General features: G+C 34.4%; 1 protein-coding gene across 1 annotated transcript in view; it reads left to right on the forward strand.

Annotated features, from left to right (window-relative positions):
* The window catches only part of Myh15 (myosin heavy chain 15), a 131152-nt gene that overhangs the window by 43409 nt on the left and 67757 nt on the right, over positions 1-19986 (forward strand). The window contains 4 exon segments of the mRNA XM_053743448.1: positions 13344-13431; positions 13434-13582; positions 14613-14632; positions 14634-14787. Coding sequence (XP_053599423.1) covers positions 13344-13431; positions 13434-13582; positions 14613-14632; positions 14634-14787 — 411 coding nt within the window.

Genomic DNA, 19986 nt, shown 5'->3' on the forward strand with positions numbered 1-19986 from the left:
TGGCTATACTACCTAAAGTGCTATACAGATTCAATGCAATTCCAATTAAAATCCCAATGATGTACCTTGCAGAAATAGAGCAAGCAATTATGAAATTCATCTGGAAGAATAAAAAACCTAGAATAGCTAAAGCAATCCTCAGTAGCAAGAGTGAAGCAGGGGGTATTGCAATACCAGATCTTCAACTCTACTACAAAGCAATAGTAACAAAAACGGCATGGTATTGGTACCAAAATAGACAGGTAGATCAATGGTACAGAATAGAGGACATGGACACAAACCCAAATAAATACAATTTTCTCATACTAGACAAAGGTTCCAAAAATATGCAATGGAGAAAAGATAGTCTCTTCAACAAAGGTGCTGGGAAAACTGGAAAACCATATGCAATAGAATGAAATTAAACCCCTATCTCTCACCCTACACAAAACTCAACTCAAAATGGATCAAGGACCTCAGAATCAGACCAGAGACCCTGCATCTTATAGAAGAAAAAGTAGGTCCAAATCTTTAACTTGTTGGCTTAGGATCAGGCTTCCTTAACAGGACTCCCATAGCACAAGAAATAAAAGCAAGAATCAACAACTGGGATAGATTCAAACTAAAAAGCTTTCTCTCAGCAAAGGAAACTATCAGCAAAGTGAAGAGAGAGCCTAAAGAGTGGGAGAAAATCTTTGCCACTCATACTTCAGATAGAGCGCTAATTTCCAGAATCTATAAAGAATTCAAAAAACTCTACACGAAGAATACAAATAATCCAATCAACAAATGGGCTAAGGAAATGAACAGACACTTCACAGAAGAAGATGTACAAGTAATCAACAGATAAATGAAAAAATGTTCAACATCCCTAGTAATAAGGGAAATGCAAATCAAAACTACCCTAAGATTTCATCTCACCCCAATTAGAATGGCGATTATCAAGAACACAAGCAACAAGAGGTGTTGGCGAGGATGTGGGGAAAAAGGAACACTCATACATTGCTGGTGGGGTTGCAAATTAGTGCAGCCACTCTGGAAAGCAGTATGGAGATTCCTCAGAAAGCTTGGAATGGAACCACCATTTGACCCAGCTATCCTACTCCTTGGCCTATACCCAAAGGACTTAAAATCAGCATACTACAGAGATACAGCCACATCAATGTTCATTGCTGCTCAATTCACCATAGCCAGATTGTGGAACCAACCTAGATGCCCTTCAGTTGATGAATGGATAAAGAAACTGTGGCATATATATACAATGGAATATTACTCCGCCACGAAGAATGATAAAATTATGGCATTTGCAGGCAAATGGATGAAATTGGAGAATATCATGCTAAGTGAGATAAGCCAATCTCAAAAAACTAAAGGATGAATGATCTCGCTGATAAGCGGATGAGGGTATATAATGGGGGGTGGGAGGGGTTAGCATTAGGTTTAGGGTTAGGTTTAGGGTTAGGAATAAGGAGAGCGGTAAGAATGAAGGAAAGAAGGACTGTATAGAGGGAAAAGAGGGGTGGGAGGGGTAGGGGGAAGGGAAAAAAAATAATCAAACATCATTGCCCTGTGTAAACGTATGATTACACAAATGGTATGCCTTGACTCTATGCACAAATAGAGAAACATGTATTCCATTTGTATACAATAATAAAAAAAAAAAAGATTGACCTTTAATTTTCTTTTCCTCCGCTCTATCATCTGATCAAGGTTATCCTAATAAAAGAATTAGAGAACCCAGTGTGGTGGTACATACCTATAGTCCCCCAGTAACCTGGAGACTGAGGCAGGAAGATGGAAAGTTTAAAGCCAGTCTGGCCAATTTAGGTGAGACTCTGTCTCAAAATAAAAACAAACGAACAAAAACAAGTAGCTCAATGGTAGAGTACCCCTGGGTTCAATTCCTAGTACTGAAAAACAAGAACAAAAATATTAAGAGTTGTTAAATGTTGCAATTATCTTTGAATCTTGGTGGAATTTACTTTATAAAACCAGCTGGAAGTGGTAGTCCTTTTGAGATAGATTTTATTATTTTGTGTTAATTTATTTAATGATCATATGTCTTTGGGATTTTTTCCCTTCTTGAATCAATTTATGTACACTTTTTTTTTTAAATTTAATTTTTTTTTACATTTTCCAATTTTACAGATAATGATTTTAATTAATTAATTAATTTGTGGTGCTGAAAATTGAATCTAGGACCTTGTGCATGCTAGACAATCACTTTATCACTGACCTATATCCCCCATCCTTTTTTGAAAAATTTAATTTTGAGGCAGGGTCTTGCTCAGTTACCCAGACTGGTCTTGAACTTGTGGTTCTCCTGCCTCAGTCTTACAAGAAGCTAGGATTACAGGTGTGTACCACCACGTCCAGCTAGCTATGATTTTTAAATCTTCACTGCATCTGTAATTGTGTTCCTAGGATATAACTCTGATTATATTCCTGGAGTCTTATTCTATACTTGAACCTTCTCTCCTGTTTTTGCCATGGGTTCATTCATTTAGTTGGTCTAATTAATTAACCTTTTTTTCCCTCCACAACTTTTGCTGTTTGTTTTCTGGTTCATTTATTTATTTATTTATTATTTGTTTTAATTACTTATACATGACAGCAGAATGCATTTCAACTCATTGTACACAAATGGAGAGAAATGAATCCCCAAAAACCAAAAACCAAATGGTTCATTAATTTCTGATCTCTTCTTTACTCCTTTCTTTCTTCTGCTTGCCTTGGGTGTATTCTTTTTTTTTTTTTTTCAAATATTCTTTTTTCCCCCCAGATTTGTTGAGGTTTTATTGATAAATAAAAACTATATACATTTATGTCAGATAATCTGGTATTCTGGCAATGTATACATTGTGCAATAATTACCACAAATTAAGCTAATTTTCATCACCTTACATAGTTATATTTTGTATGTGTTTATGGTGAGTATATTTAAGATCTACTGTCTAAGCAAGTTTCTAGAATATAATATGGGGTTAGCAACTATTGTCACCACACTGTATTTGATCTCAAGAATTTATTCATCCTACCTGATTCCCTTTGACTAATATCTCCCCAATTTTCCCCTCTCCCTAGCCCATAGCAACTAACATTTCACTGTATGCTTCTGTGAATTTGACTTTTTGATATCTCATAACTGAGTGAAATCATTCAACGTTTTGTCTTTCTGTCTCTGGATTATATTCACTTAGAGTAATCTCCTCTGGGTTTACCTGTGTTTTGGCAAATGAACAAATTCCCTTATTTTCAAGGTAGAATATTTCATTGCATATATGCCAGTTTCTTAATTCATTCATCTATTTGGTTAGGTTGATTCCATATCTTGGCTCTTGGGAATAAATTTCAGTGGACATGGGAGTGCAGATGTCTCCTTGACATCCTGATTTTATTTCCTTTGACTATATACCCAAACATGGGATAACTGGGTCATGTGGTTGTTCTATTTTTAATTTTTTGAGAACCTCCATACTGTTTTCCATAATGGTTGTACTAGTTTATCTTCCTACCAATAATGTACAAGGGTTACCTTTTACAAACGTTTATCAACGCTTATCTTTTGTCATTTTGGTAATAGCCATCCTAACAGGTGTGAGTTGCTATCTCATCTCATCGTGGTTTTGATTTGCATTTCCCTGATGATTAACAGTGTTGAATATTTTTTATGCACCTTTTGGCCATTTATATGTCATCTAAGAAATGTCTATCAGATTGTTTTGATCATTTTTAATGATGTTATTCATTTTCATACTATCAAGTTATTTGAGTTCTTTATATATTTCAGATATTAATCCCTTATCAGATGCATAGTCTGTAAATATGTTTTCCCATTCCTTAGGTTGTCTCTTCTCTTCCTCAATTGTTTCCTTTGCTATTCATAAGCTTTACAGTTTGATGCAATCCTATATGTCTATTTGTGTGCTTGTGTTTTGAGCTCTTATATAAAAAAATCATTGCCAGACCAATGTCAAGAAGTTTTGTTTATAGGAATTCTTCTGTAACAGTTTTACAGTTTGGGGTATTTAAATCATTTTTTAGCTAATATTTGTCCAATGTATGAAATTAGGGTCTACTTACATCTCATCATGTGGATATAGAATTACCACACCACTTATTGATGAAAGTGTCCTTTCCAACTTGTTTGTCTTGTCATTTTTGTTGAATATCAGTTGACCATAAATGTTTAGACTTATTTCTGAACTCTCTATTCTGTTACTTTTATCTGAATGTCTACTTTAATGCCAATATCATGTTTTGATTTCTATAGATTTGTGGTATATTTTGATTTGAGGTAATATGATTCCTCCAACTTTGTGTGTTTTGATCAATAATTCTTTGGCTATTCAGGACCTTTTACTGTTCAATATGAATTTTAGGGTTATTCTTTTATGTTTCTGAAAAAAAATCCTATTTATGATAGGGATTATACTGAAACTACACATCACTTTGGGCAGTAAGAACATTTTAACAATATTAATTCTTCCAATCCACGTCCATAAAAATTTTTCCCAATTTACTTGTGTTTTATTTCTTACATTTATGTTTTATAATTTTTAGTGTAGAAATTTTTCACCTCCTTGGTTAAATTTTTTCCCTACGTACTTCTTTAATGCTATTGCAACTGTGATTGTTTTGTTGATTTCTTTCTTAGTTCATTGTTAGTATGTAGAAATGCTACTGATTTTTTGTATTTTGAGTTTGTGTCCTGAAACTTTAGTGATTATTTATTAGTGACTTTTATTTCTTTTTCTTTCCTAATTTTCTGGGTAGGACTTCAAGAATTATGTTGATGACAAATGGTAGACTATCCTTGTCTTGTTCCTAATTATAAAGGAAAAGCTTTTAGTTTTTATTATTTAATATAATGTCAGCTGTGGATTTGTCACATTGCCTTTGTTATGTTGAGGAACATTCTTTCTCTGCCCAAATTATACAAAGTTTTTGTCATAAAACTATGTTAATTTTTATCAAATTTTTTTGGTGTTATCTGTTAAGTGTGTCCCTCAGAATTTATGTGAAGTAACTCTATCTCCAAAGTCACATGTCAATGGGCTTAAGAAATGAATTTTGGGGAATAATTAAGATTAGATAAAGTCATCAAAGTGGGACTCCCTCATGGCTTTAGTAAAGAGAGACCTGAAATAGCATGTTTGCTCTGTCTCATCATGTGATGTCTGCTGCCATGTTATCATACAGAAAGAAGACCCTCACCAAAAGCCAGCAGCACACTCATTGACTTCCCAATCTGCAAAACCATGAGGTAAATAAACCTTTCTTTACAAATTCCCAGTCTGTGGTATTCAGTTATAGCAACAGAAAATAGAATAGAACACATTACTGATTTGCATAGGTTGAACTTTTCTTGCATTGCAGGGAAAACTATCTTCCATCATGATGCAAGATCCCTTGAATGTACTGTTGAATTTATTTTTATAGTATTTTAGTGAGGAGTTTTGCATCTATATTTATTAGAGTTATTGGCCTATAATGTTCTTTTCTTTGGTGTCTGTGCCTAGTATTGGTATAAGAGTAATGTTGGTAGCCTGAAATGAGTTTGGAAATGATGTCAATTTTTTTGAAGTGTTTGAGAAGGATTGGCATTAATTATTTAAATTTTTGGTAGAGTTCAACAGTGAAGGCATGAGGTCATATACTTTCCTTTTATTGGTATATTTTTGATTATTGATTTAATATCCTTCCTCATTATTTGCATGTTTAGATTTTCTATTTCCTTTTCTCTTCCACCTTGGTAGACTGTATGAGTCTAGGAATTTATCCATTTCTTCTAGGATACCGAATTTTTTTGACTCAATTGTTTCTAGTAGTCTCTTATCCTCCTTTGTTTTTCTGGGAAATTGATTGTGATTTTTCCTCTTTCATTTACAATATTATTTGAGTCTTCTGTTTCTTCATCTAGCTAAAATATTTGTTGATTTTATAGTTGTCATTTGTATATAATATCTTTTTCCAACTCTTCACTTTTGGTCTGCATCTCCTTAGAGGTGAAATGAATGTCTTGTAAACAGCATATAATTCAGTCATATTTGAAAATTAATTCAGTCTGTCCTAACTGGAGAATTTAATCCATTTATATTTAAAGTAATTATCAGTAAGTGAGGACTTACTGTTGCAGGTTTATTTGTTGTTTTCTGACTTTTGTTACTCCTTGGTTTCTTTTTCCCTCCCCTGTAGTTTTCATTCTTTTATTTATCTGCTACAGGTTTTCTCTTGATAGTTACCATGACTTTGACAGTTTAGCAACTTTTACTGCTTACAAAAACTCATCACTTCAACTTCTGCTCCCCCATACTTTGTTATTTATATCACAATTTATATCCTTTAATATTTGCATTCATTAATTATTGTTGCTGTGGTTATTTTTAAAACTTTTGTCTTTTAACTTTGCCCCAGAATTAAAAGTCATTTACTTACCACCGGAACAGTGTTATAGTCTTCTGAATTTGACTTTATTTTTACTTTTAGAGTGAGTTTTGCACTTAGGTATATTTTCATTCATTATTATCTTTTTATTTCAACCTGAAGAACTCCCTTTTACATTTCTTATAAGGCAGGTAGTAGTGATCAATTTATAGTTTTTAATTTCTCTAGGAAATTATTTGTCTCTCCATTTTCAAAGGACATCCTTGCTAGATATAGTATTCCTGGTTGGAAGTTTGTTTTCTCCTAGTACTTTAAACATATCATACATGTCAGGAGAGGCAAATGAATTACAAGTTTCTTCAAACCATTCCAAGGCAGAGGTAATACCCTTCTAACTATTGGTGGAAATGTGCCAATTGAGACTGCTCAGTAGATGGTGATGCCCAGTTCAAAGGGGGATCTGTAGCTCAGGAAATTTATTGGTTCAATAGCCTCGGGTTCAAATGCCAGCTGCCTGAAGGTAGAAGAAATATGGGCTCAAGCTCATAAACTTTTAATTGAGCTGTTCCTGCTCACAACCTCAGTTTTATTTATCTTGAAGAAGCTTTCTCACAATAAATTCTTTTGATGTTTAAGCCTGTGTAATGAACATGTGGAGCCTGTTCATAACCATCTTTCTCCCATCAGGAGTTCGGTTGGTCCACTGAGTCCTGCTTCTCTATATTTGTGTTCGTCCATCTTATTTCCAATTATCTTGCCACTCATGTTTGGAGAACTGATCAAACATTGTGCTGGTTCAAGACAATACCACTCTTTCCTGACCTGCAAGGATTTTGCTGAAAGTTTCACTGATATTTTAATGGGGGCTCCCTTGACTGTGATGAGTTGTTTTGTGTTGCTACATTCAAAACTCTTTGTCCTTGATCATTGAGAATATCATGACAATGTGTCTTGGTGGTGAGCTCTTTTTATTTAACATACTTGGGTTACTTTGAGATTCATACATCTGGATGTTCATTTATCTCTCCATATTTGTAATGTTTCATGTTATTATTTCTTTAAGTTTCTGCTCCTTTCTCTTTCTCATCTCCTTCTGTTATTCTATAATGTGGTATACTTGTGAATGTCCTTTATAAATTCTATATGTATTCTTTATCATTTTCATTCATTTTTCCTTTGTTCTTCTCACTAATAATAATTTCAAATTAATAATAAACTGATAATTTCAAATTATCTTCAGTCTTAAAGCTCAACAATTTTTTCTTTTGTTTGATTATGCTGCCGAAAGTTTTCTATGGAATTTTTCATTCAGTCTTCAGCTGCAGAATTTGCCCTTGATTTTGTTTTATCATTTCTGTCTCTTTGCTGGACTTCTCATTTTGTTCATGTACTACTTCCTTGTTTTTATTTAGTTGTTCTAGTTTCTTTAGATGATGATTTTGAATCATTTGTTTGGTATTTCTTGATCACTGATTCTTAAGGATGAATCATTAGACTTTTATTTTGTTCTTTTTACTGTGTTCTGTGTCCTTGATTCTTTGTGTTCCTTGTAATGTTGCTTTAGTGTTTGTGCATTTGAGGAAATAGTTCCCCTACCTCTATTTAATCACCAGACATCTTTCCTAGAAATTCTAGGCCTTCTTTTTTTCTAACTGCCTTGGGTGTCTACTTTTTGTTAAATTTTGTTTCAAGAATTCATAGTCTCTTGGTCTCTATGTTGTCTAATTTTCTTAGTTTGTCTCCATTTCCATACAGTCAGTGATGCTTTATTCATTTTTTTTTGTTTGTCATGTTCTTCTGATTATTCATGATTCTTGGGTATTGCGTTAGCATATATGCATTTAAACAAACAGGTACCTCTTCTAGTCTTTACAAGCTGGCTTCAGAGGGGAAGCCCTTTACCAGTGATCCTGGTTAGAGATTCTGGGTAAGCCAGCTGATGGAGTCTCAAGAGATTATTGCTGTTGAAGTTCTGGGGTAAACTGTCTTGATGCCCGTTCCAAAACACAAGCAGATCCAATCCCTGGATCCTTGCAGGCAAGCCTGGAACTTGGGTTTGCATGGGTAGGCTTTGGTGCCTGAGTCCATGGTGGTGGTCCTGGAACCTGGGTTTGTGGCAATGACGGTCTGATGTCTGGTATCACCAAGATGGTTTATCAATCTGGACCTATGAGAATAAGCCTGTGCTTTGAGGCTGTGTGTCTGGCCTGGCACTGGGGCAGGTCTGGAACCTGGGGCTATGCAGGCCATCCTGGAGTCTGAGGCCATCAGGATCAGACTAGGGTTTATCCTTTTCTTAAGCCATTAAGAAAAGAACTACTCTATTGAGCATTTGATTTCAATTACTGTATTTTTAAAATTTTAGATATTTTATTTATTCCCCATTCAAATATAATTGTTCTTGGACTTAAAATGGGGGTGAATTCTTCTAATTATGATAAGTTGAAAATAAGTCAAAAGTGCATTTAATACACCTAATCTACTGAACATCATAGTTACTCTCACAGTACCCTATAGGGCATCAGTTTATCCTTGTGATTGTATTCTTACCGGGAGCTGTGACTTGTTAACACTACTCAGTATCACAAAATAATATCATACTGCATATTGCTAGCTCAGGAAAAGATCAAAATTCAAGCTTCGACATGCAGTTGTCACTAAATGCATGTTGCTTTCACACCATTCTGAAGCTGAAAAACCTTAAGTCAGGCCATCATAAGTTGGGGGCTACCTATATGTCTGTCCATTTATTATAGTGGTTTATTTTGTTACATTTTATTTTAAATTATTTCCTTTATGTCTTTAATAATTTGAGCACAATTATTTTATAGTATATTTTCAAATTATTATATGTGCTCACGGTCACTGATGGTTGATTGTTTTCCATATGTGTTTTGTTATTTTGTATTGTAAGATCATTTCCAGGGATATAGCTAAGAGAATCTCTGGTACTTGGATTTGGTGTATGTTCTTCAGTATACATTTATGTTTTTCTACTCCAAATATCCAAAGGACATTTATTACCAGTGCAAAAAACCATTATGTTCATTTTATTGGCTATTTCTCTACCAATTGAGTAGTTTAATTTAAACCTCAAAACTTCTAATCATGCTGAACTATGATAAAAATAAAACAAAACAAAAGCAAAACCAACAACAAATGCCCAAAGTAGGAATATTTTTCCCTATAAACATCAAATCAGATGTGCTTCTCTGATAGTTTTCTTTGCTGGTAGGTAGGTTTTTTTAGTCCTCTTTTTCTTTAAAGGTGAAAGTCTTTAAAGAACTCCACCTTGTCTCTCTATCCATGTGGATATGAAAATAGAAATACAATGCCAAAACTGGCTCCCTCCTTCCATGAACACATCCAGATTATGCATGCTTTCATTAACTACTAAGATTTTTAGTTCCCTCTTATTCTCCAATTCTCTTTCAAGTTTAGCTCTCAAAGTCTATTTATGGTAAAGAATTTTCAAGGTACCTAGTCCACAATATTGCTGGCCCTAGAAAACCCTAATAGAGATTTTATTAGAATCAAATGAAAACCCAGATATAAAAGTGCTTTGAAAACTAATGAAAGTGTATTATGACTCCTAAAAAGGTGAGCTTATTAAGGCTCTTTATTATGTAAATAACTCTCATAGTCTAAGTTAGTTTGCCTTCTTTTCCTTCACTCTTGGTCTAGGGACACACTTCTTTTGATCCAGATTACGCGCTTTCATGACTGTGGAGACCTGACCCTGGATGAGGCTATTCAAGATCAAGCCTCTTGTTAAGTCTGAGGCAGAGGGGAGGAGACAGCTTGCTGAAGGAGAGTGTGTGCAGAACTACACAGAGCCTGGGAGGAATCGCACTCTCAGAGGGCAGGACTAAAGGCAAAGCCAGGCTGTGAGAGTTCACACCCCTTGGTCTTTACATTCAGGTCTTAATTAGACTCCCTTGTTTTTCAGGCAGTGTTGATGAGGGAAAAAAGAAATAGAAGTGTGTGCTTTTTAAATACCATGGATTTTCATCAAACACAGACAATGAGAACACTCGAGAGACATCAGGTTTCTTAGTTAAGTGATTTCATTGGGAGGATGTCTCTGAAGAAGGGACAAACTATCAGAAGGGTTTTTGCTATGCAATATCACCATAATCTTTCATGAGACCAGATAGTTCTGGGTCTAATTTAAATTTGTGTGTAGTCCATGACCCAGTTGCAAATCAGAGCAACCAGAATTTTGGCTGTTTCTGAGAAAACTTGACTGAAATCTTCAGGACTATTGCAACGTGCTTCTAATTATTCCTAATTTCTGTCTTCCTGTTTCCTCTTCCTTAGTCTAAGTTACCATTACAAATGAGCCCTCTTAAACCATCCGTTCTCAACTTTATCATTGTATCAAATTCACTGATGAAGTTTTAAAAAATAAAAAGATACTTAGGCCCAGCCTCAGATATTTTGATTAAGCAGATCCTTTGTGGTTCCAAGGATCTGTATGGACAATTCTGTTATCTAGTCAGCTTTAAGACCCATTGTCTTAAAAAAAATCATATTGCTTTCCAACAAGACACCTTTGGCTCCTGCAATATGTACATTTTAGACTCCAAACTCCTGGGCTTAGCACTCACTGAGCCTCTGTCTCCAATCTGATGCCTCTGTGGCATTACTCCCCTTTACATTCCTTCTCTCTAGTCACCTGGAATGCTGTGATCTCTAAACTCCAAAATGGCAGGGATGACATTTCATTCACCTTTATTATACTTTTTATCCACTCAGCACACTTATAAGTTGAGAAAATGCTCAAATACCCTCATCTGAACACCTTTTCCTGTCTTTTAAACTTATTGAAAACAGAAAAAAACTAAAAACAGAAAATTTAGTACTTATAGACTGATCCAAGTTATTCTTTTATTTGGAGATGTGCTATTTTCCAATGTTTCAACAGTCCACATTTCACATAAAACTTCACACCCAAACCAACATTTCTGATACATATTTAGCATAACAGTAATTCTAGAACTCAGTCTCACTTGGGATGCTTATTAAAAATACAAATTAAGGTATTAGTATAGCATTTGTATTTTGTTGCGATTTCTATTTTTGTACTAAATAAATGTTCACCTTTGCCAGAAATTCAAATTCTTGGGTTCCTTTGGCAACCTACGTCAAAATCCATAATATAACAATCATAATTTATAACACATTTTGCCTTATTGGAGAGGTAGCTTTGGATGGAACCCAGCCTCCTGGTTCCCTTCATTTGTCCTGTCCATGGAGAATAGTCTGTGCTACCCAGGGTGATGTAAAAGGAAGAAATGGAATTCAACATGTGTAGAGGCATGGTGTACAAAAACTTGTTAAATACCGTTGTGGGGGCCATGGGAAACACAGAAGCAAATTTCTAGAGCAAATGTACAAAGACTAAGGTGAATATAAATTGTAACTGTGAGTAAAAAGTTAGAACTATGAAATATTTCAAAATTTAGTTTAAAGGACACATCTAACCCTCAGAGATCAACAAATCAAAGATTCTTTTGAAAATTCTTTACTTACTCAAAATATCAGCAGAAGTGGGTGGATCCATTCCAATTAACATTTAAATTATGTGAGAATAACTTCCATTGGGGAAAACATGGGTTGCACCAATGCTCAACTGGGGATTCCCCCAGCCCCACTGTTGTGTTTAACAAAGGGATCAGTGGTGTTTTATTAGATTTTGGTGATGGTGACAGGTCCTGTACACACGCTGACAGAAATGCAGCAAACAGCAATTCTGCATGTCAATCCGCAGTGAACTGAAATCAAATGTCCCTGTTATTTCCCAAATGCTAGAAACTTTTCTGATTTTCATGGACCCTTCTTTATAACTAGACATTTCTTTTAATTTGGCGCCTCTCTTATGGGTCTTCAGTGAAGTTGGAGATTTACTGCTTTATCCCTCTCTCCATCTGGGTCCCTTGATCCCTGTTTCTTGAACAGGCAGACATTCTCTAGCCAGGAGTTGCCCAGAGGCAGATAGCCCAGACTTTTACATTTTTTTCAGTTCTTGATCCAATTAGTTGAAACATCTTAAGCAAGCAAAGGGATAGTTAACAAATTGCCCAACTGATTTATTGTGGAGGATGGATGAGATGGAGATGGAAGATGAAGTTACTTTGCAATGAGAACTTGCTCACAAAGAACCTATAAGAAATGCTTACAAGAGGTTTTATTTAGCTTCTAAAGAAGATATATCAGAGGAGTTCAAAGTTATGAAAGATATTCTATAGCAAAAAGACTCTTCATTTTTTTTTTTGACCCATAACACAGGAACAATAAGTCACTCAGTGAGATTTGGAGGCAGTGCATGTGAAAGAATAAAAGTATTTTATGCGCTATGTGTAGAATTCATGGAATTAATACTTACAGAATCTTTGAGGCAAAAAATTTTGTTAAAAATAATAATATCTACTTAGTGACTTGCAAATAACCTTATAAATTCTAAATTTAGCCTGTGTATAAGATATATACAGCTCTTCTCGGTTTATTAGAAATTCATATACATTAAACAAGTGCATCAGGGCACTTATAATAATGTTATAAATAGTCTATTGTCTAAGGAAATACAGCTTTCTTAAAAGAGTGGGTATCAACTTCAAGCTATGTGCCCACATTGTTTCTTCTAGAAGCTGTGATTTAAGCTGCACATCACTGATGGTTGGAGGCATGCGAGCTCCTTTAGGCCACAGGATTCTATTAAGTGCTTTAGAAGAGGTCATCTAATCTACTGAATGGGTCTGAAAGATGGAAAGCTCCTCCAAACACAAGCAGCTGCTCCACTTCTCAACAACAGCATCAGGGACCTGGGAATATTATTTCAGCTGCCTAGGAAAGGTAGGTGAAAGTGCTGGGCGGAGGGCAGGCAATTATCTCTTTGCTATGTGTTAAGCAGCATTTTCGCCTAACTGATAAATTACTTCCAGCTGTTGGCAACAATTTTCTCCTCATCATGGCAGGAGCGAGAGACCCTGGCAAATGTTGAAGAGCAGTGCGAGTCCCTGATTAAATCCCAGATCCAGCTGGAGGCCAGAGTCGAGGAGCTGTCTGGGTGGAGGAAGAAGAGGAGATAAATTCTACACTGACTGCCAGGGGGCGGAAACTCGAAGATGAATGTTCTGAGTTGAAGAAAGAAATCGATGACCTGGAAACAATATTAGCGAAGTCAGACAAGGAGAAGCGTGCTTCAGAGAGCAAGGTACTTTTTCTATGATATTAGGAAGGCCTTAGATGCCTGAATTCCACCCCAGACCAGGCTTCAGTGCCCGAAGTGTGCTAAGTTTGCTTAACACAATGACCTGCTACTTCATAGCACTGGCAGTCTGAACTAGCATAAAATGAAGGATCTGATGAACTGTGATCTCCCTTTGGAATTTATAATTTGAATTTAGGGAACCCCACTTAATCTATAAATGAAACATTATCATTTGCATTAGTCTTATGTCATCTGAAATCTAATAGAAAGAGCCAAAGGGTTTCATGGGGTCCCTAAATATACTTTTTGGAAACAGAAAGAGCATGATAGCATTTTCTAAAAGGTGATTTGGAATGTTTTTGAATACTAATTTCTGCCAATGAGTTGGAGTTTGACCATTATTTAATTCCAGAGAAGGGAGGACTTTGGCATTTTGTTTACTTGTGAATTTTAATTTCTCTATCTATTTATGGATTGAGATTAATGAGAAGTCTTTATCAAACAGCTAACCTTCAAAATGGCTATGTAATTTTGGCAGATGATTAAAGATCAGTTCTTGTGTTTATTGATTCCCTTCCATAAAAAGCACAAGGGCCTGCTAAAGTTAGCTTCCACTTTTGCATGAGGAACCCTTCTTTATCTGTCCCTCCCTTGGGACATGGGGGCAAACCTCAATCAGTGCATGTCCCCTGAATCCTAAATAGAAAGCACAACTACTTTTATTGCTGTTATTATTCAATAATACAAGTCTCTGAAAATTATCTGTTCATTAAGCCATATTGGTAATTATTGGACCAGAACACCTTCCACCATGTCAGATAACATACATAAACATGTATACATACATGCTTTTTTCTTTGTGGAAGCAAAGTGAACTTAGAGTTTTGAAGACTATATCAGGAATTTGGTTAAATGTAGCTCTTGATGACATCGGATACCTCATGAGGTTTTGGGACTACAAAAGGGAAGACCCTGGGTGTCACACTCAAGCTTCTAGTGGTGACTCTAATGAAGACCTGTCTTTTTCCCACAGGTCAAAAACTTGACTGAGAGGTAGAATCTCTAATGAGGAAATCAGCAAACTTAACTGAGCGACCAAGACCATGCAGAAAGCTCATTAGCAGACCCAACAGTGTCTGCATACAGAGGAGGAGAAACAGAGCAACTTGAGCAAAGCAAGTTTGAACCTGGGACACCATGTTGATGAGGTAAGTAGCAATGGGTATAGCTAGTTAGCAATCTGTATGTTCACACCTACCTCCAATTTTAAAAAAAAAATCACTGAGACATGATATTTGTACAACCATATGAAGTACATCATAGTAATTCAGTTCACGTATACAATGGTAATTCAGTTCTTAAATACAATGTGGAATATTCAAATCAGGGTAATGAGCATTTGCATCTCTTCAAACATTAGTCATTTTTGTGTTGGGAATTTTGTACTCTTACAGTAATTTTGACATGTATCAAATTTTTTTATCAAATAATTACCCTACTATGCTATAGAAAAATCAGAAGTAAGTCCTCCACTCTGTTCGTTGAACCCACAGATGAGTAATACCATGGGGTATTTGTTTTTCTGTGTCTGGCTTATTTTACTTAATTCAGTGACCACCAATTCCAAACATGTTGCTGCAGATGACAAGATTTCATTCTTTTTTAATATTCCGTTGTGCATATATGTCACATTTCCTTTATCGGTTTACCACTAAAGGACATCTAGGTGGATTTCGTATCTTAGCTATTGTTAATAGTGCTGCAATAAACATGAAAGTGCAAATGACTTTTTGGTATAATAATTTCATCTTCTTTGGCTACATACCTAGTAGTGAAATTGCTTATTCATAAGGTAGTTCTACATCTATGTCTACATCTATGTTTTTTGAGGAATCTGCATTTGCTTTCTATAATAACTTTGCGAATTTACACTAAGTTTTTAATCTCATTTCTCCATATCCAGGCAGCATTTGTTGTTGTTTTTTCATTGGTAGTCATTCTAACTGGGGTGAGATGTTAGCTCATCGTTCTTTTGATTTGCATTTCCATAATGATGAGTGAGAGTGATAATTTTCTCATATACTTGTTGGACATTTGTATAACTTCTTTTGAGAAGTGTCTACTGAGTTGTTTAGCTCGATTTTTACTTAAATTATTTGTTATTTGGTGTTTAACTCTTTGAGTTCCTTATATATTCTAGATTTCATCCCTCATCAGATGAATAGTTTGAAAATATTCTATGCCATTCTGTAGGTTCTCTTAATTCTGTTCATTGTTTCCTTTGCTGTGAAGAAGTTTCTTAGTTTGATATAATTGTAATTGTCTACTTTTACTTTTGTTATCTGTGCTTTTGGGCCTTATCTAAAAATTAATTGACTATGCCATTGTTTTAAATTTCTTCCTCCTAATTTTTCTTATATTAATTTCATAATTTCTAGTTAAAAATTTTAGATTTTGATACACTTGGAGTTGATTTTTGTGTACAGTGAGAGGATCTACTTTAATTCTTTGCAAATGTATATTCAATTTTTTCTAGCACCATTTACTGAAGAGATAATTTTTTCTCTACTGTATGTTCTACTGTGTGTTTTGTTATCAAAACTTTTGGCTATATAAACATGGATTAATATCTGGCTTCTCTGTTCTGTTCCACTTGCTTGTATTTCTGTTTTTATGTCAGTACCATGCTGTTCTGGTTACTATAGTTTTGTTGTATGTCTTGAAGTCAGGTATTGTGATGTTTTCAGCATTGTTTTTTTCTTGCACAGAATTGCTTTGACTATTTTGGGTCTTTTGTGGTTTCATATGCAACTTAGTATGCTTTATTCTATTTCTGTGAAAAAAGTCATTTGCATTTTGATGGAATTGACTTTATACATTACTTGACTCTATAGATTACTTTGGTAGTACTGTCATTTTAACAAAAATAGTTCTGATCCATGAGCATGGGATACCCTTCTTTTTCTTATTTCCTCTTCATTTTCATCAGGGCCTTATAACTTTCATTGTAGAGATCTTTTACTTCATTTGTTAAACTTATTCATGAATACCTTTTCTGTAGATATTGTGAATGGCACTGCTTTCTTAATTTTTTTAAAAGAAAAAGTTCATTATTGGTGTATAAAAACAACTGTTTTCATATGTTGATTTCGTATCCTTTGCAATTCATTTATAAGTTTTAATAGCTTGTTGATGAAGTGTTTAGGCTTAACTATGGATAAAACCATGTCTACATAGAAGGAAATTTAACTTCTTCCTTCCCAAAATGGATGCCCTTTTTTTCTTTCTCTTGCCTAATTCTTCTTGCTTTGACTGCCAACTATATTAAATAAGAGTGAGGAAGGTGACATCCTTTGCTCATTCCCAATCCTATAGGAAGTGCTTTCAGCTTTACCCCATTTAGTATAATATTGGCTATGGGTTTTTCATATATAGCCTTCAGTATTTTAAGGTATGTTCCTTCTGTACACATTATGAAAGAATGTTGAAACTTTTCAAATACTTTTTCAGCATCTGTTGAAAGAATCATATGTTTTTTGTTCTTCATTCTACTAATATGTTGAATCATTTTTATTGATTTGCAATAAACCAATTGAACCATCCTTGCATCCCTGGGATAAATCCAACTTAATCATAGTGTGTGGTCTTTTTGACATGTTGCCAAACTCAGTTTGCTAGTATTTAATTGAGAATTTTTGCATCTGTGTTAATCAGGGATATGAGTCTATAGCTTTCTTTTTGTTATACCTTTATCTGGTTTTGGTATCAGGGCAAATGATGATGGCCTTGAAGAAACTTTCTCAGAGTTCCCTACATTTCAATTTTTTGGAATAGTTTAAGAAGGATTAGAGTTAATTCTTTAAATGTTTTGTAAAATTCAACAGTAAAATCATCAGGTTCTATACTGTGTTCAGATGGGAAATTTTAGATTACTCATTATTGGTCTGTGTAGATTTTCTATTTTTTTCTTGATTTGATTCAATTTTGCTGTTGTTTGTGTTCATAAGTTTATCCATTTCTTCTAGGTTTTTCCAGTTTGTTAGTGTATAATTTTTCTTAGCACTTTCTTATGGTCCTTTCCATTTCTGTGGTATCAGTTGTAATATCTCCATTTCATCTCTGACTTCATTTATTTGGATCTTCCCTTTTTTCCTTGGTTAGTCTAGCTAAAGTTTTGCCAGTTTTTTAATCCTTTCAAAAATTTTATTTCACTGATTTTCTTTATTGTTTTTCAAGTTTGATTTCATTTATTTTTGCTCTTTAATATGTCTTTACTTCTACTTATTTGGAATTTGGTTTTGTCTTGATTTTATAAGTACTTGAGGTGTATTATATTTATTTGAGATCATTTTTTCCTGTGTATTCATGTATTTATTACTATAAACTTGCTTGTCAATATTGGCTTTATTGTATACTACATATTTTAATTTGTTGTGTTATAAATTTCATTTGTTTCTTGAAGCTTTTTGATTTCTCTTTTAATTTATTAAATTATCCATTGGTCATTTAAGAGCATGTTATTCAGTGCATTTGTATACTTCCCATTCTTCTTCTTCTTGTTGATTTGTAGTTTTATTCTTTTGTGGAATGAGAAGATATATGATATGATTTCAATATTTTTGATTTATTGAGACCTGATTTGTAGTCTAACATATCATCTGCCCTGGAGAATGTTCCATGTGCTGATGAGAGGAATATTCATTGTACTCCTATTGGACTAAAAGTCTGTAAATTTCTATTAGCTCCATTTGATCTAAAGTATAGTTCAGGGCAGATATTTCTTTGTTGATTTTCATTCTGGACAGTCTGTACATTGAGAAAAGAAGGATGTTGAAGTCCTCAACTATTTATTATATTAGAGTCTATCTGTCCTTTTACTTCTAGAAATATTGATTTATGTATTTAAGTGGTCCCTAGTTGGATATATATATATATTTACAATTGTTTGATCCTTTTGCTGAATTGGTCCTTTTATCAATATAATGACTCTTTGTCTTTACAGTTTTTGACTTAAAGTATGCTTAATTGATATGAGTATTATTATTTCTGCTTACTTTTGGTTTCAATTTGTATAATATCTTTTTCCAATCCTTTATTTTTAGTCTGTGTATCTACCAATGAAGTGAAGTTTTGTAGGCAGCATATAGTTGGTGTTATGGTTTAGGTCTGGAAAGGTCCCCCCAAAAGTTTGTGTTGAAGACTTAGCCCCTAGTGCAGCAATGTACAGAGCTGGAGCTTTTAGGAAGTGATTGGACCATTAAGTCTCTAACTTCACCAGTGGATCAACTCATTTAGTGGATTAATAATTTGAATGGACTACTGGGAGAAGGTGCAAAATGTAGTTGGGTGGTACATGGTTGGAAGAATAGGTCATTGGGGAAATGTATGCCCTTGGACACTATATCTTGTCCCTGGCTCCTTCCTCACTACTTCTTTCTGCTTCCTGCCTGCCATGAGCTAAGCAGTTCTTCACAACACCTTTATGTGATGATGATCTGCTTCCCCTCATCCCAGAGCAATGGAGCCAGTGGCTGTTAACTGAAACCTCTGAAACCATGAGCCAAAATAAATTTTTTTTCACGTATTTTGTGTCACGTATTTTGGTCACAGTGATGAAAAGCCAACAATGCAGTTAATTCTGGGTTTTATAATCTATTCTGTCAGTTTGTCTTTTGATTGGTGAGTTTAATCCAATTACATTCAAGGTTATTATTGATAGTATGAACTTCCTCTTGTCATTTTGTTAATTATAATCTTTTTGTCCTGTACATTTTATTCCTTTCTACCTTTATTATTGTATATTTTTGTGATTGGATAGTTTTCTGTTGTATTAATGTTTTATTATCTTTCTCATTCATGTATTTGTTCTTCTAGTGTGTTTTCATGATGGTATTTATCATCCTTTCATTCCCAGTAAGGACACCTTTAAGTTTTTATTTACAGGGATGGTTGAGTGGCAATAAATTCCTTCAGTATCTGCTTATCTAGGTAAAACTTTATTTCTTATTCACTTTTGAAATATGATTTTTCTGGATATAGTATTCTTGGTTGCAGGGTGTGTTTTCTTTAGTATTTCAAATATTTTATCATATTCTCTTCTGGCTAAGTCTAATGGGATCTCCTTTATATGTGACTTGCTACTTTTCTTGTGTTTTTAGGAATCTTTTTGTTGTACTTTGGACAGTTTGACCACATTATGCCTTGGTGAAGGCCTGGTTTGTTTGAATTGAGCTGAATTCCTTTAAGGTTCTTAGATTTAGATATCCACATCTCTTTGAAGATTTTGGAAGTTTTCAACTTCCAAAAATATTTCATGAAATATTTTCTTCACCTTTTAGAATTCCCACAATATTTCTCTGCTTAATTGTGTCCTCTAAATTTCATTCTTCATTATTTGGACCAACCGG

The sequence above is a fragment of the Sciurus carolinensis genome, chromosome 9 (assembly GCF_902686445.1).
Source record: "Sciurus carolinensis chromosome 9, mSciCar1.2, whole genome shotgun sequence".
Classification (NCBI taxonomy): Eukaryota; Metazoa; Chordata; class Mammalia; order Rodentia; family Sciuridae; genus Sciurus; species Sciurus carolinensis.